General features: G+C 39.3%; 1 protein-coding gene across 3 annotated transcripts in view; it reads left to right on the forward strand.

Annotated features, from left to right (window-relative positions):
* The window catches only part of MESK2 (misexpression suppressor of KSR 2), a 92,154-nt gene that overhangs the window by 47,177 nt on the left and 26,082 nt on the right, over positions 1 to 18,895 (forward strand). For all 3 annotated transcript variants that reach the window (XM_074099715.1, XM_074099706.1, XM_074099724.1), the window contains one exon: positions 1,088 to 1,205. In XM_074099715.1, coding sequence (XP_073955816.1) covers positions 1,088 to 1,205 — 118 coding nt within the window. The remainder of the gene's footprint in view (positions 1 to 1,087; positions 1,206 to 18,895) is intronic.

Genomic DNA, 18,895 nt, shown 5'->3' on the forward strand with positions numbered 1-18,895 from the left:
TAGAGTGGGCAGCTGCGCTTTTTATTGCCAACTAAGAACTCTCCAGCGTTGCGTGTGGAAGACCAGGGATAAGTAGCACGCTATTTTTAAAAGCTTTTATGTTAATTTCACTTGTCCCGTTGTCTGTCTGTTCTTGCAAGTTAAATTCGATCAACTTCCAGTAGTTGGATTGACTTGAAATTTGGCATACTTATGTAAATTGCGTGACAATACAATAATCTGGTAGTGACATCCTGGTGGTCCGGTCAGGATCGTCTCCGCAGGACGCAACTCTTAAACGGTTAATGGCATCGACTTTTGGTATGGAAATGTAGTTTGGGTGGCAATGCAAGTACAGTCGACAAAAAGTACAGTCAGCAATAAAAGCTTGTATTAAAAATACTCAGCGAGCTATGGAGAGCTATGCTTGGGGTTTCTCAACGGGATCGAATCAGAAATGAGGAGATACGAAGAAGAACAAGGGTCACCGACATAGCCAAGCGAATTAGCTCGTTGAAGTGGCAATGGGCAGGCCGTATAGCACGGAGAACAGATGGCCGTTGGGGCCGAAAAGTTCTCGAGTGGAGGCCGCGGATTGGCAAGCGCAGCGTAGGACGTCCACCAACGAGATGGACGGGGACGGATGACCTGGTTAAAGCCGCGGGTTCACGGTGGATGCAGGCCACTGCCAACCGAAGTGACTGGAAGTCTATGGGGGAGGCCTATGTCCAACAGTGGACGTCCTATGGCTGAGATGATGATGATGAAAAATTAAATTTTTATTGTCAACTACTCGTAAAAATACGTTAAAGCTGAAAGAGTGTATATGTATTAGTCTTAGTTCATTTTTAACCCCCGACGCTAGAAGAGGGGTGTTATAAGTTTGGCCGCTATGTGTGTGTCTGTGGCACCGTAGCTCTTAAACGGGTGGACCGATTTGAATGCGGTTTTTATTATTTGAAAGCAGGTTTTCTAGCGATGGTTCTTAGTCATGTTTCACCAAGATCGGTTTATCCGTTTATGAGATATTGAACTTTGAAGTGACAAAGTCGGGGGTATTCCAACTTTTTGTTGGTTAAGTTATGATAATACGATGCCCTTGTTACAGACATCTGCTTCCAGCCGTTCTTCAACTTCGTGGACATGCGGGCCCTGCTTGAGAACTTCTGCGTGTACCACATCAACGCACCCGGACAAGAGGAGGGCGCTCCGAGCCTGCCTGAAGAGTGAGTACAACTTATTTTTAGAGGTGAGACGTATTTACTGGAATAGGTTTTTGGAATAGGTTTTGGCTTGGACGCGTGAGTACTTTTAGCGTACGAGTATTTAGGAGTACGGCGGCTGACAACGTTCCGCCAACTTGAAAAAAGCTTTTATGTACAATTTTTAATTGAAAAATTTATAAAAATTGCTGGCAGTCCTAAGCCTGTATGAAGTATGAAGGGAAGATTTTAGTCGGTATTTAATATAAGTTAAAGTTAAAAAAATATGAAGTGTGGTGACTGAACTGTGACGTGGAATTCAATTCGATTTTGTTCGATAATATTCGTAAAACTACTAAAACTAGTACGATGTATACGCCATCACGGGAGCGTATTTACGGGAATCATTTTGTTTACGCAATGAGTCTAGAGTTAAGTACTCGTAGATACTCGTGGACCTAGTCTTTGGATCTAGTCTTTTTGTGGACGCGTACTTGCAAGACTCAGTCCGCATTTTGCCTAGTACGTCTCACCTCTACTTATTTTAAATCCTACGACAGCTGACGCGGTTAGCAACGGGTGGACGCTTTTTGAAACAACCAGTCATTATTGTACCGTTTTTGTCAAACTTAAAACCTAAAATTGCTAAAAGTGGCTCCGAAGCGGTAACGTTTCGTGTGCTCTGCCTACCCCATTTGGGAATACAGGCGTGATGTTTGTGTGTGTGTGTGTGTGTGTGTGAGTGTGTGTGGACGCTTTTTGAATAAGTTATTTGTAAAAAAAAAAACATTTTTAATACAAGTTTTTTTTTGCTATCTCTCCTTTTTGTCGACTTTACTTGAAAGAAAGATAAAAAAGAAATAATTTATTCGTGAAAAGTACGAAATAATATACCAGATTATTGTTTTGTCACGCAATTTACATAAGTATAAGTATGCCAAATTTCAAGTCAATCAGACTACTGGACGTTGGTCGAATTTAACTTGCAAGATTTAACTACAGACAGACGGACAAACAACGGGACAGGTGAAACTAAATAAAAGCTTGTAAAAAATTGTATAAGCAGCGCTAACTTCACAGGATATACGAATATCCTGTATTAACTGGCAACTTGAACCACGACGTTATTACAGTAATGTTTTTCGATCGTATTTTATCGGATAAACTTCAGTAAGCGCTAGTTCAGATAGCAAGATATAGGTAGAGTCATTCACGATGACGCGTGCCGTGGTTCTTATTACAATGGCATTAATGGCTAATTTTGACAAAATCACGCGTCTTCATGGATGGCACTAATAAATAACTCGACAAAATACGATGGCAAAACGTTATCCAAAACATCTCTACATTAACCTTTTCGCCGCCACGTCAAATACAAAAGACAACACACATACGCCAGGCTTCCAATGCATAAAATTGAACCTTAACACAATTCGACGAAGGTTGCTTTTGCACTGAAGTAATGGACTTCTAAGTCGTTGGCGTGGAACCTGCGGTGCGTATTTAAGAGTCGTTAGCGTCCAAAAGGTTAAATGTAGGTACATATAACAAGAATGATAAAATTTCGATTTTCTTATAATTCGAAGGCGAACGCTGGATCTGTCCTAAATACGCTCCGAGCCCGAATTATGGGGCAAATAGGCCGCCTCCGGTCCGTCTGACCTCAAAACAAAGTCCTCTATCCTACTTCGCTCACCTCATGGTCTTAAATATCCGGATAAAAACAAGATGAGGTCACTGAAACTAATATGGTTATTAACACAATTCGAAAAAAAAAAAATGTTTTACTGTGTGAGCGCTTTTGTATTTTAAAAGAATATTTTTGTAAAAAATATTAAAATCAATTTAAAACTAATACGTATATGGCACGTCCGCACTTCACAAGCAAGCGCTTATCATCATCATTTCAACCGTAGGACGTCCACTGTTGGACATAGGCCTCGACCACAGAGCTCCAGTTGCTTCGGTTGGCAGCGGCCTGCATCCACCGTGAACCTGCGGCTTTAACCAGGTCATCCGTCCATCTTGTTGGTGGACGTCCTAAGCTGCGCTTTTCGATCCGCGGCCTCCACTCGAGAACTTTTCGGCCCCAATGGCCATCCACTCTCCGTGCTATATGGCCCGCCCATTGCCACTTCAACGAGCTGATTCGCTTGGCTATGTCGGTGACCCTTGTTCTTCTACGTATCTCCTCATTTCTGATTCGGTCCCGTAGAGAAACCCCAAGTATAGCTCTCTCCATAGCTCGCTGAGCAACTCTGAGCCTATTTATAAGGCCTAAAGTAAAGCACCACGCGCTTATATTAATGTCAAAAAAATCTACCACCGGCTCGGAAAAACCTCTGTGGGTCTACTCCGAAGTTCGAAAATCGAAGTTCGTATCGTACCGTCCCTCTCGCTCACGTATTATATAGTATACTTAAGTGTCGGAGGGACCGAACGCCACGAACTTCGATTTTCTAATTTGGTTGTAGCCCTGCTGTTTAAAAATCAGGCAAGAAACTCAATGGTATATTATTATTTTATAATGGTAAGGATGCCAGCACAAGAAGTGTGAGAGGAGTACAATACTACTCAAGACACGTAAGCTCTGGCAACTATCTTCTTCTACTTAAAATCCGCCATATACTACAAAGTGCAAAATTCGAACTTCGTATCTTGCTGTCCCTTTGCCCAGCAATTGGACTTGATAGGCTTTCAAAAAAAAGACCCTCACTTTCATGGAGAATTTTCGCGCCGTAAATATCTAATACTGTCTCTAATAACGACATTCATTCATCAGTGGAATGGATTGTATAATAAATTGGTTCCGAATCCCACCCCTCCTGGTTTATTCCGCGGCTGGAATCATTTACGAAACGATATTTTTTCGATGGTTCTCTATTCTAATACGATTTATAAACTAAAATCGACCAAAATAATTAGGTAAATGCGGTATTTATCTGTCTTTTTTCATGCCTTTAAACGAGCAATTTTAACATTGAAAAAATAGTTATGGACTTTTAAAAAAGCGTCATAAATTAAAAAACCTTTAGCACTGTTTTACCACGCATAATTAATTATCTTAATTCTTGATTATTTTTAATCAGTAAGAGTTAAATAGGCCACTAGCGTCTTAGAGAAATTAACTACATTTTATCTGTTAAATGTCGTATACAAACCACATTAACACTTGTTGCATATACGTAGCTATCCTAAAGTCGCGGGTGAGCAATGTAATTGTTTTTAGTTCATTGATACGGACCTTAAAATCAACGTCAACGGGAACTAAAAATAACTCTACATCAGGGATGTTGCGATTGCAGATTTTTTAACATCCGCGGATGCGGATGTAAGATCTGCTACATAAAAAAAACCATGAAATATTGCTTATTACGAGTATTTTAGATATTTTTATAAAATAAAAATCACACTGTTCTTTCTTTTTAATCACTCGAAGCGAAACACCCGTAAAAAATTCTATCTTTCACTCTGCAAGATCGCATTACTACAAAACATAATGGGCTTATAGTCAAAATACCACAAACGGGACACACACGAGTAATATTTAACTCGACGTTTCTACCATTTACAGTGGTCGTGGTCACGAGTAGACTCAATAATGGACTTTTCGCTTCTTGTCGCAGGTGCGCTCGATCGACGAATCGCAAAAACTTCTACGTAGACACGCGCCGCCGCTAAGTCGTTTCTGTACCGACTTGTTCGACTTCCGCATCCGCATTAGTTCGCATTGATTTTATGCGGATGCGGATGTTAAATTTAATGCGGATGCTTCGCTGTGTCGGATGCAGATGCGAATATCCGCAACACCTCTGCTCTGATAGATTGCAGGGCTACGCAACTAGTTATCTGATGGACTATTCAATGAGGGCTATCGCGTATGAATTCGCCACTAGAGGCGCTAGTGTAGCGTGAGGTCTCCGAAATGTCAAATCTCATAGTTTTTGGGTGAGCTACGCGGGTTTATTTATAATTAGAATAATTTTGTGAATATTATGCAATATCTGAAATTAATTATGGCAAATATGCGTTCCGGGGCAATGAATGTCTGTGTTTTGAGAATGTGAAGTGAATGAATGTCTTTGTTTTCAGACAGACAGACAGTGTCCTCCCCTTTTTCTGAACAAAACGGGGACTATGCAACACTGTGGCATGCTCGATATTTTTATGGTACGGTTTTAAGGTGTATTAAATATATTTAAACTAAACTTTCTTTTCACGCCCGTAATAACAGACTTTGAAAGCCATACTTATTATAAAAACCTCACGCAACAGTGCGCCATCTAGTGAGACAAAAAACGATAGCCCTCATTCCCGCTACGTATTGCTACTCAGATGACATTACTCGTAACGTGAAAACCTTACTTAAGCCAACTATATTCCCTTTTCAATTGTCTGTTGAAATTTTATGTCTTATTATTCTCGGCCTCATTTTTTTTCCATTAGCAACAATGCAGCAGGCGGCGCTCGCTTCCCGCCAGTGAACAGTGCTCATTTCCTGTTATATCTGGGTCTCAGGCCTTGTGAAAAGCTTGCAAACAAAGCTCTGCTCGTTTACCTGACTGCGCCAGCGTCGTTAGACTAGGTTCACCATACGCCCCGGTACTCGGGCTAGCAAATGTTTCTGCACTCCGAATTCTCGCCGGAGGGTGTGGTCGTCGCTTTAGGGAAGCAAGAAAGTTATAAGTTTGACCGCTATGTGTGTGTCTGTGGCACCATAGCTCTTAAACGGGTGGACCGATTTGAATGCGTTTTTTTTATTTGAAAGGAAGTTTTCTAGCGATGATTCTTAGACATGTTTCATCAAAATCGGTTCAGCCGTTTTTGAGATATTGAACTTTGAAGTGACAGAGCAGTCGTGGTCACTTAGCACGTGAAACAATTCTACGCCGTTGTCCCTGGCTGTCACTTCTCTGGCGCAAGTGTTGAGAGATTTGTTAGGGTTTTATCTGGTCAGTCCAGCGCATGGGAGAACATCCTCTTGATCTTTCTCATTTAGCCTTCCCTGCACAAATTTTTCATGTATTATATATAAATCAATGTCTCGGTTTGAAGTGCTGTCCTGGTGACCGGACCCAAGGATTTTAACCAATTTGATATCCACATAAAGTCAGAACAACGGAACAGTTCGAATGGGCACAGAAGAGAAGTACCCAGTACCTGTAGGTGTAAAGAAATTTGTGGATAGCTTATTTTTTGCCATACTTTATATTGATCATGATTTTAATGATATTGATGACTTGTAGTTTAGTACGTAACATAACGACATAACGAGGATTTTAAAATTTTAACTCTACCTTCGTCGTTCCCATAAAGTTTGGTAACCCTAATGTAGACTGAAGCTCTGAAGCATACGTACACATATACATAGTTTACCGGGGATTGAACTCAAACTAGGTTCGCTAACCACTAAACTATCCGGTCTTCAACACACATCTGCATTGAGCAAACACTCAACGCTCGTTCTCGAAAACACGATGCTCGATTCTGGAAGCAATTACACACTATTATTTTTCGTATAATAACAGCCATAACATAAATCTAAGCATTCCGGTGACAGCTGAATCACGCCTAGAATCCAACATTCCACAGATGATCCCATTTCTCCCATTAGTATGCGGTGATGCGAAACGTCAAGTTGCCTAGAGGCTCATTATAGGCATTAAAAGTTGTGGTGGTGATCTTTGCTGATAATAAACTCAGCGGCACAAAATTTGGCCCACTTTCCATACAAAATCACCTATTACTGCATACATTTGAGGGAAAGATTTTTTGCCACTCAGTATATCATAAATATCGAAACATGAACTATTATGCCTTAATAATAGAGTGCATGTTCCGATATTTTTGACCATCTTGGCCGCTCCGAGATATCTGATGGCGGCTGTACTGTGATAGCAGTAGGTACCTTTGTGCTACTGATGTCATATTGACATTTCATACATCTGCCAAAGAAATAATAGCGAAATTGATTATGAAAAGGCTCCACCTTGGTAGGCGATTCAGTTTCCTCGTCCTCGACTGTAGGTACTTAAATAGCGACAATTACATGCGGTCGACATTAAAGTGATTCTGTGTTTCATGTCCTCGCTATCATCATCATCATCATCGCTATAATTTAAGTTATTTTATCTTTGCGTTGAATCAATGCAATAGCAAAATAATAACAAAAAATAATAAATAAATATCATGGGGAACCAATCGACCCAGTCCCAGACTAAGCAAAGCTTGTACATGGATACTAGGCAACGGATAAATATATATTTAAATACATATTAAACATACAAGACCCAAGCACAAACATTCCTTTTAATCGTACAAGTATCTGCCCCGGCTGGGGATCGAACCCGGACCTCAAACTTCGTAGTCAGGGTCTCTAACCACTTGGCTATCGGTTCGTCTAAAAATATAAAACAGACAGAGAATCGAGAGTCTTTATTTATTAAATAATATATTTAGGGGCTGTTTCACCATCCATTGATTAGTATTAACCGACGGTTAAATGTGATGCCGTCTCCGTCTATTCGAACAAAACAAATAGAGACGGCATCACACCTAACCGCCAGTTAACACTAATCAATGGATGGTGAAACAGCCCCTTAAAGTCCGAAATAGGCTTCTCGCGTTCAAACTTAACTAATAAAGCATCAGAAGACTGTCAAAATATGAATTGGACAGAGTTTATTCATTAAATTGAGTCAATTAACTAGTGGCCATCCGCTAATATACGTTTTCATCACCGCGACTCGATACATAATAATTGTACCATTAAAATGTTGATGCTTGTGCAATTATTCAGAACCTTGTCATCATCATCATCAGCCTACAGCAGTCCGCTGCTGGACATAGGCCTCTTCCATGGCGCGCCACAACACTCAGCCCCTCGCATCCATCCGCCGCCAGCGACCCTCTTAAGGTCGTCTGTCCACTATGCATCAGGACGCCCTACACTACGTGTGCCCTGGTGGATCAAGTGAATGCTCAGTTTCTTTCGCCATAGTTGCCCATTCGTCAAAAAGTCCATTGTCACTCATTAAAGTAGTAGGACAGCCGAGTTTTGCTCGGGCTAAACACACGTTTACCCCGAAATAGACTTAGCTAGAGCGATTGTTAGCCCGTGAAAACCTTCCATCGAAAATCATTTCAATAAATAGTTGTGCAAGAACTACGCGTTTAAAGATAGGTATATAGGTATTTGATATTAGTTACGTAACTAAAATGCGTTGTGCCAATATTAAGACGTAGTTAGACCGACTTTTCATCGCTTTAAGTATAAAATGAATCGAAACTACTATTTGAAATAAGAATGAATTTATTAGCAGAAATTATCCGATAAAATTTTTTCTCAAGCAGTAAAAAAATTGTTTTATACTAGTTGTAACGGAGCAAGACACCGATTTTTCTCATTTTTGACTGATGTTTTCGTGAATATGATGAAAGTTAGGAGTACTAAAAATATACGAAGCATGAAATAAACATATATAAAAGATGGTCTTAAGTTTTATAACTTTATGATCACGGGAAATAAAGCTCTTATTCAACGTTTGAAACCTATTTCTAGTCTTAGCAAAATCAAAATCCAGTGCGCTTTAGCTGCATAATTATTTGACGTAGTGGAGGCTCCGACCGCCAACGAGAGCATAAAACGAGCCATATTACCCGAGGCGTTCATATAGCCACCCGAGCTGGTACGGCGAGGGTGGATAGACACGTCGAGGGGAAAATGGGTTTAATGCGTGAGTTTTACACTCTGCTTTTCACTTCGATTGAAAATAAATTAAATAGCAACAGTGGAAACATTGTTCACTTACTAGGAACGGATTATTCACTACATATATATCTGTACTCATAGTTAGGATACTCGTTAGAAAAGCTTCGGAATGCAATAAGACATACTGGCCGGGGATGGAGCCATCGGCACGTGCCTGCGGCCATTGTGCCCGAATGGTACCTTCAGATTGCATTACGAAATAGATGTGGATTTTTGCAAACAATGTTTAGTATGTTTCGACCAACACACTGTTTTTAACACTAAATAAACTGCAACCTTTTATTGGAATGCGTGCGTGCGTGTAGAATGTCATGCATGTAGAATGTTTTCATTGTAGGTACATAATAATACTGAGCTTGTAAGCAAGTGAAATGCCGAAGACTCGACCGTTTTGTCTGGACACTTGACATTACAAGTACAGTCACCATCAAATATTTCGGAGCGGCTGAGGTGGTCAAAAATATTAATTCTATTTTCAGGGGATACAGTTCGTGTTACGCAAATATTATTTTTTCTACTAGGAAATAACGATTCTGGTAAATTGATCTAACCAACCAGTTTTTTATTCAATTGAATATTCTGTTTGGTCCATTTATTTGTATTCCTAAAACAAATATTTACTTAATGAACTAAAAGAATTTCTTTGCTCACCCGCGACCTTATGATAGCTAAGTTTATGCAAAATACGCATGTACATGCACTTCCTCCACCTCCACACTGTATTTTCACAGCGAGAGTCTCGTTAGAAATAAATTGCAGCCAGAAAACTCTTACAGCATGTTATTAATTCATGGAAATCCAAGCCACTTTGACTAAAAATACTTAATTTTTACGGTCGGCAACACGTTATAATTACTTGGGCTTTGCACATAAATATTCGCCTCCAAGTGCTGCGGCTTAATTTGCAACCCCGCGCTAAAACGTTTCATAATCTGTGGTCCGCCAGATGCTTTTCATTGAGTCTGTGGTTTTTTTAAGATTTTAAAAGGGGTGGGCTTTTGACACGCACAGCCAACACACTGACACGTGTAAGAAATACCGATTAAAACATAGATAAGATACTGTACGTCTAAAGAAATGCTAACTGCGTTGGATACTGGTTACACTCTAATTTGACATATATGTACATACATCAGTATACAGGTTGATTCCGGGGTCATGAGCAAGAGTGAAAGTGGTGATGGGGAGATTCACACTCAGCAACTTTTACGGTGGGACCAGCCCCAAATCGCGAAAAAGAAACATCTAATCAAGAGATAATTGATAGCTAGCTATCCGAAATGTATGGAACAGCAGATTTTTTTTGCAATTTCGTGGCTGGTCCCATAGTACAAGTTGCTCAGTGTGAATCTCCCCATCACCCCTTTCACTCTTGCTTATGACCCCGGAGTCACAGGTAGAAGCCGTATTGTAACACACTGACCTTCGCGATTGCATTCACCGACTCTTTCTACCCTCGTCCTATGCCGTGTGACAGAAAGAAGTGGTGAAAGCGATTGTGATTCCATGTGTGTTCGACAATAGGCCTCTGTCAACTGTCCATCATTCTGATCAAGCGTTTTTCATGGTCTGCCATGTACAGTCGCTATCAGATATTTCGGAGCGGCCAAGGTGATCAAAAACATCGGCACATGCACATGCACTCTATTATTAAGGTATTAGAGTTCATGTTTCGATATTTTTGATCACCTTGGCCGTTCCGAAATATTTGATGGCGATTGTATGTCGAATATGTGAAATATGTACGTCGCGTTCATATCCACTGACTAACTTTCTTCACTGTAGTATTCACAAGCTTTTCACTTCACTCCGTATATTTGTTTGTTTGTTTTAAACATAGCAAGTTAATTTGGTTCCTTCCACTTTCAGTGCTAGAATTAATTTGAAATTCGGTATACATTATGTAAGTTGATGACAATGTAATTACAGTTAACAAAAAGTAACTACGTAAAATCGACAAATACGTTTTAATGAAAATTAAATTAAATTAAATTTTGAACCAGAGAGCGTATTGTCTATCGTTTCTGCCGCTCGCGATCGCAATCAAATGACAGATTTCGCATATAAAAACTGTCATTTGATTGCGGTCACGAGCTTCAGAAACGTTAGGCAATACGGCCTCAGGTAAAATATATCTCGAAAGTCAATCGCAAATCCTACTTTTCGCTAAAACTACCTTTAGGTTTCGACCACATTGCTGCGGCCGTGGTCAAGACGACGAATAAATAGTAGGTGTAATTTAGTCCCGAGATAGGTATACATATTAGCTGAGTAAGAATCGCGCAAGTTTAAAGTTTAAAACAATTAAATTTTATCAAAAAAAATATTTTGATCATAACGCATTATTTCCAAATTAATTAAATGTATACGTTCTTACATTGTTTGTCATTTGATCTTTACCTTTCCCACTTTAAGTCGAAAAATAATATTAAATGATTTTGCAAATGTGTTCAAAAGCATATAGGCATGGTTCTTACAATTTGATCTTTACCTTTCACTTTAAGAACAATATCTTAGTTAATTTCTTCAGCATTAATCAAATTAATCAATTAAATTATTTTAATAAATATACGGTAAATTCAAAATTACTGTGTATGCTTTGAAAAAATCTCGTAACTCAAATCTACAAATTTGACCCTTGAGATAAAGTTCGCTCAGAAAAATTATCCAATTTGAGGGACGACTTTTTTATTAAGTATTGACAACATGTATTTTATAAAGTTGCACAAAGCTATACATATTATGAAGTTCTGGAACTGCAACACGCGAACATCCCGGTCTCTTTTACTATAATATTATCTACCCAGCACTTGGTCGCATGTAGCCAGGTTGCTGGATGATGATGATACGCCACAGACAAGATTAAGAAAAGATTCAAATTCCTGTCCAAGCTTAGGTCTAGATTTGACAATGTCGTGATTTCGTAACATTTATCAGGCTATGTCCTTGCGAGTGGCTCGAGCTTGTGTATTGATTTTTTACCATCACGTGCCAACGGCGACTGGCAAGTAATACCATTTGAATTATGTCGTCTTACCTACATATTGCTCTTTTTAATATGCCCGCACTTTCACCCCCCGGAGTTTAACTGCGGAAAATTATCCGTAATTTCCCTCGCTGCTCTTAGTAACAAATGATTGGAGTAGCTGGTTAAGTGGAAATGCCACTTATGGCAAGTGGTACTGTCATCATCATCATCTTGGCCTGTATGCGTCCCACAGTTCAGAATACAGGCCTTGTTTAGGAATGAGAGGACTCGCGCTATGGTTATCACGCAGTTTGAGGACTTCACACACACCACTGTAATACTTCGCTGGTGCGTGCAGGTTGTTTTCCTTCATCGTAAAGATCATGGAACATTTTTAAATGTAGCTTTACTTCGACTGTCAAGAATAAGTATCTCGCTATCCTCAGGGAACTTTGCAAAATTTGTAGAATAAAAACTATCCTGCCCTTCCCAGGATCTCAAACTATCTCCATACCAAGTTGCATCTATAGACAGGCGGAAAGACAGATTTACTTTCGCATTTATGTATAGTTACTAGCTTTTGTCCGCGGCTTCATCCGCGTTGAATTCGGTTATCGCGCGCTGTTCCCTCGGAAACTGTGCAAAGTAGCCTATGTCACTCTCTGGCCCATAAACTATCTCTATGCCAAAAATCACGTCAAACCCTCGCTCCGCTTCGACGTGAAAGACGGACAAACATGCAAACACTCTTTCACATTTATAATATTACTAGTAAATTAGTACTAAAGCTCAACAACTTTGTAAGTAATAGATGCAAATATCATCAAAAGGGAGAGAATTATTTGCAAAAAACCGACTTGTGTCACCTTTGACCTTTAATATCTTATGACGCGAACACGAGATCCTGTGAGACTTGGGACAAGTTTTAGAATGCCATAATGAAGGCTTATACGAGTCTCCAGCTTCTTATCTCTCATTCCGACGGGTAGCCGTGCTTAGAAAACCTGAATGAAAATACAAAAATATGTCTGTTATACTACATGTGCCAACATTTCCATGGCCCTTTAAACTTTTTTAAAAGTTGCGACTCGACAATAATGGAATTAGTATGCGACATTATTGTCGAGCTAGCGAGCCTGCAATCTTTTTTAACATTTTAATTTTTCGCTTCTGATATTGTGAAGAATAATATCAACTTTTAGGGACATTTTTGAGAAAAGTATGTTTATCAGTTGCCCATAACACAAGCATTGCTTAGTTCGGGACTAGGGCAAATGGTGTCAAGTGTACCTTGATTATTTCTTTGGTCCTCGCTATAACTTATACGGCTGGTTGATTTTCAACAATATAGATTCGTAAAAACTACAGCAGTGGCATAGTGGCAAAGCTAATAACTAACCCATGGATTTGAAATGTAGATATATTATAACACTTGTAAAGTACCATTTTCACAGGAGCATAAAAAATACGAAGTAAAAAACCGAGGAGGAAAAAACAAGTCAAGAACTGTTAAGTTACTAAAACTTCAACAGTCGGGCCCCATTACTGTAAGTTTATGAGCTGGTCATGATTTTGATTGTGGCCCGACTGTTGAAATTTAACAGATTTCTTGATTATTACACCAGTTTGTTTTCCCTTTTCAGTTTTTACGTCTTAAACCGAGTTTAGCTCGACATGTTTCGGTCTAAACTCGGTTTAAGACGTGAGTTATCCGTTACAATATCATTTAATATGAGTGAGTCTCACGGTAGTTTCATGTTCAAAGCAGCACGATTTTTCAGTCTTACAATTTTTTTCTCTTGCAAGCCTTACCTTGGTGTGCCTTGGTTTAAGATGTACGCGACTAAAATCAAAATAAAATATATAGAAGTTCCGCGCGTAATCGGTCCATTTTTTATACGTATACACGATAATCCATCCATTGTGTTGTTAGACTGAGATAAAAATCTCCCCCTTTGGAGTGTTCTTCCTGTGGAAAATTACAGTCGTTGTCAACAGGGATGAAGAATGCCCAATGGATCCTTACAGTTTAATAATGGCTTTTGATGGTGCTAGGCTGCAGGCAAAAAAACTAAAACAAACAAAAGCAAAGAGTTCCCCAACGTGAAACATTATTATGCCCTAGGCAAAGCTCTGCTCACAGAGCAGGAGATGAGTGTGTGAGAGCTAATTTTGGGTGCGTTAGGCGTAAGCTTGCCTTCGGAATCCAAAAGCTTAATGGTTATTTGAACTGATATGTATATTGCAGAATGATATATTATACCGCGACCGGGTGGGACCTTTAACAGGAGCAAATAATGAAAACTGACCGACATTAGTTCAGCGACTTTTAAAAACAATGGAGTCTTTATATTTTTTATTTTTATTTCGAAACTAGTTTAGTTGATGATGTCAAAGTTTAATCTAGATCTGCCTCACCAATGCTTATTTCATACATTTGGTTTGTAGGTAGGTATGCGTGTGTTGAGCACAACCATTATTTTATTTTTTATCGTGCTGAAGTAGTAAACTGTTGCTGTTATTTAGCTTGTGTTCATGTCAATGTTCTTTGCAAAATAAGAATGATCTGTTAGTTTCATAGGTTAAGGGTCTAAATCAAATTCCGAAGTTTTATAATCCACGCGTAAACAACGTAGGATTCTAACTATAATAAATTACAAATCGGACCATCAATCTCGAAATGGTTTCCGATTTACTACACATTGTAAAAAAAAACAATTTCTACTCTGTTATAATTCTATTGAACATTTATTCGCCGTATTCGGGTTAAGAGCATTCCATAAACAGGTGCTAATGGTAGGAAAACTCTTTAATTCCCACTCAATCACTCGGGATGGCACGCAGCCCTCCCCTCAGTGTCGCATCACGTTCCCGTATAAAAACAGCCCGATTTGAATAAATTTACCTGCTTAGTATTCTAAAATAAGGTATTAACGTCATTTTATTACCTTGCTAAACAAAGATGGAATTATCGGCTCAACAGTTCTGGCTTTTCTCGGAAAGCTTCATTAAATAAAAGTATCTTAACTATTAATAAACAAAACATCAACCGACTAATACTGGATAATGGGTCCCACTGAAAAACAGCGTTGTGGCTTGCCGCAACATTATGCGTGTTTTATAAATGTCTCTCTCTCTCTCTCTCTCTCTCTCTCAAATTATAAGTTTTTGAAAAAAAAATATACGGGGTTAAACTTTCGTGGTTTTTTATTCATAACTGTTAAATACTAGCAGTTGTCGGCGACTTCATCTGCGATGAACTCATTTGTCACTATCCCGCGGGAAGCAATTTTCCGGGTTAAAAACTATGCTATGTCCTTCCCGGGGACTCAAACTATATGTATACCGTTTATCTAAATCGGTTCAGTAGGGTTAGCAGTTTTATTATATTGGTAGCAAATTTAATGTGTAGAGAGGAGTTTGAAACGGGATGAAACAGCGTTTAGACGTGAAAAAGTAACAAACAGACTTACAGATTTTCGCATTTATAATATTAGCGGAACTCGTAGTTGCCTGCGACTTCATCTGCGTAGAATTCGTTCATCGAGTGCCCTCGGGAACAATTAATTATTTCGGGATAAAAATTATCCTATTTTAACCTCGTGGGCCCTCGCGTACTTTATAAAGGACCAATTAAAACTGAGAATAACGGCCGAATGTACTTCATAAAGTACAAATTGTTCATTGGAAAAAGAATCTTAAGAATTTTGGAATAATATCAAAAATAACAAAGCTGGTGAACCACGTCTAGGTCGTTAAAAAAGTCTGTTAAAAAGTTAGGTCCCAGGAGGATATATCCTGTTTTCTAATATGATGTATGCAATTTCATACATCAATCATTAGATGTCACATAATGAGGGCTATCGCGTATGAATTCGCCGCTAGAGGCGCTAGTGTAGCGTGAGGTCTCCGAAATGTCAAATCTCAGTTTTTGGGTGAGCTACGCGGGTTTATTTATAATTAAAATAATTTTGTGAATATTTTGCATTACCTGAAATAAATTATGGCAATTATGCGTTACGGGGCAATGAATGTCTGTGTTTTGAGACAGTTTTGTCTTTCGGAAACTTTTGTCCTCCCTTTTTTCCGAACAAAACGGGACTACGCAACACTGTGGTTGCGCGATATTTTATGGTACCGTTTTAAGGTGTATTGAATATGAATTTAATATAAACTTTGTTTTCACGCCTTTAATAACAGACTTTGAAAGCCACACTTAAAAACCTTACGCAACAGTGGCGCCATCTAGAAAGACAAAAAACGATAGCCCTCATTGTGTCTGTGGCTTTGGATAGACGGCCGAACCCCGCCAAACTCTTCTGTTATTCCTGGAGCTCGTGCCGGAATCCCGAGTTCGTCACGTCCTACAAACAGCAGCTATTCGTATCAAGTTTGTCATGCCTAACACCAGGTAAACTTTGCAAGATAAGCTCCCCTCCCCCCAGCCCCTAAAGTTAACAAGTTTGCTTGAAATAACAACGGTAACCCACATACTGCGTAATTGTAAATTACGCTCCCGGTTTACTTACCTAACTTTATGTTGGGCCGTGGAAATCATAATACCGGGTATCGATTCGAGATGGACGCTCGTTCCCATTGTCGGTTGGTTGAAATAGCGATCGGTTGCCATTAAAAAGCTTTAATTTTATTTGCAACTAGCCGTCCCCCGCGACGTGATGGCACGTGGGTACATTTTTGTTGCCAGTGTCCAGGTTATCTAGTAGAAGTACAGGTTCATCATTCTTTAGCCCATTTATAAAAAAAGTCACCACGAAAATTGAGGCGGTTGCAACGATTGAAGAATAACCCTATGCCGCCTTCTGGCTTCGAATCATCAGCCACATTAGGTACAGCGGTCGGCTTTCCCGGGCCCGAAGGTCGCTGTCTGAGCCCAAGCTTATTGCCTTATTGAAATCCACTAGCCCTTCCTCACCTATCGAAGCCAAGCCCTTTACCTAAGAAATGAAAGGTTAACAATCGCTTTTTGTTTCCCCGAGGATCATAGCAAAAAGTTTTTCTGTAGCCTTAGCCTTAACTTAACACTGGAGCTTCTAAAATTTTCTTTAAATTGGTCAAAACATGGTTAGTAACAAGTGCGAGTCGGGCGCGAACCCTGAGGGTTCCGTACAAAATTAAAAGTGAGCGCTAAGTTCACATTTTATTGTTTATGTAGAACAAAATAAATATAATAATAAATATCATAGGACACTTGACACCAATTTACCTAGTAAGGCTTGCACTCAAAATCAAAGTCAAAATATTTTAAGATTGGTTTTTTGGAATCTTTTTGTATTTTTTATTTCAATTCCAAATTTTTACTTTTACGGTCATCCCGTAAAACCTAAATTGAAAATACAAACTGAAATATAGATGCACAGAAAAACCAGAAAAATAAGACCAGCACTGGGAATCGAACCCAGGTCCTCGGTATTCCGTACCGCTACACCACTGCTGGTAAATATCTTTATTCAATTTAGGCTATAACAAGCACTTATGAATGTCAAAAAAAAATCTACCACTATGGAAACTAGGCAACGGATAAACATACTTATATAGATAAATACATACTTAAATCCATATATATTAAACACCCAAGACCCGAGAACAAACATTCGTATTATTCATACAAATATCTGCCCCGGCCGGGATTCGAACCCGGGACCTCAAGCTTCGTAGTCAGGTTCTCTAACCACTTGGCCATCCAGTCGTCGTTAAAAAATACTTTTTAAGTATCAGTAAAGTGATGCTTCATTTCCTTAGGAGATTTATGTTATATGTTTGGATCCCGTGAATATAAAAACTCCTCTTTATATATTTTTTACACAATTAGTGTCTCACATTAGTATAAGAAGCCGTGGTGGCCTAGTGGTTTGACCTATCGCCTCTCAAACAGAGGGTCGTGGGTTCAAACCCCGGCTCGCACCTCTGAGTTTTTCGAAATTCATGTGCGGAATTACATTTGAAATTTACCACGAGCTTTGCGGTGAAGGAAAACATCGTAAGGAAACCTGCACAAACCTGCGAAGCAATTCAATGGTGCGTGTGAAGTTCCCAATCCGCACTGGGCCCGCGTGGGAACTATGGCCCAAGCCCTCTTGCTCTGAGAGGAGGCCTGTGCCCAGCAGTGGGACGTATATAGGCTGGGATGATGATATCGAAAATACAAACTGAGACATGGATGCACAGAAAAACCAGAAAAAGAGATCAGCGCTGGTCTCTTTTTCTGGTTTTTCTGTGCATGCATGTCTCAGTTTGTATTTTCGATATGGTTTCACGGGATACCCGTAAAAGTAACAAATTTGGAGTTGAAATAAAAAATACAAAAAGACTCCAAATAACCAATCATAATGGGATGATGATGATGATGGATTAGTATAAGTATCATACTTATTCGGTAGTTCTACAAGCGTTTCAACCGCTATCAACTACCTGTCGCATATATATTAAAGAAAATAGAGACCGTAAGCAAGAATATTTATTTGTGTTGGTTAGGTTAGGTTATACTTTCAAGCGCGGCCCTAGAGAATGAAAGCATTAAACCAATTGTGGTCCGTTCTCATTAATTACAATATTATGTACATTCAAATTAATACGTACCTACTTTGGCAAACGTCCATTAAATAATGCTACTTGTAGTGAAATGTACAGTCGGTCGAGGAAACTGAATCACGTACCAGGGTGGAACCTTTTCATAATCAATTTCGCTATAAATTCTTTGGCAGATATATGGGATGTCAACATGACATTAGTAGCACCAGCGTTCGACCCTGGTACGTGATTTAGTTTCCTCGACTGTACTAATTTCATTCAAAATCACATTTAAAGTCGCGTTTATCTGTTCCAGTGTAGCACAAGTTTGTTGGTCCTTTTTGTAATGAAGCCGATTTCTATTTACAATTTTTATTTGCGGTGCCAGAGCCCGATACTCGGATAACTGAAGGCTTCAAACCGATAAGACAACCCTTCTTCTGTTCG

Source organism: Choristoneura fumiferana, chromosome Z (assembly GCF_025370935.1).
Source record: "Choristoneura fumiferana chromosome Z, NRCan_CFum_1, whole genome shotgun sequence".
In the NCBI taxonomy this organism is placed as follows: Eukaryota; Metazoa; Arthropoda; class Insecta; order Lepidoptera; family Tortricidae; genus Choristoneura; species Choristoneura fumiferana.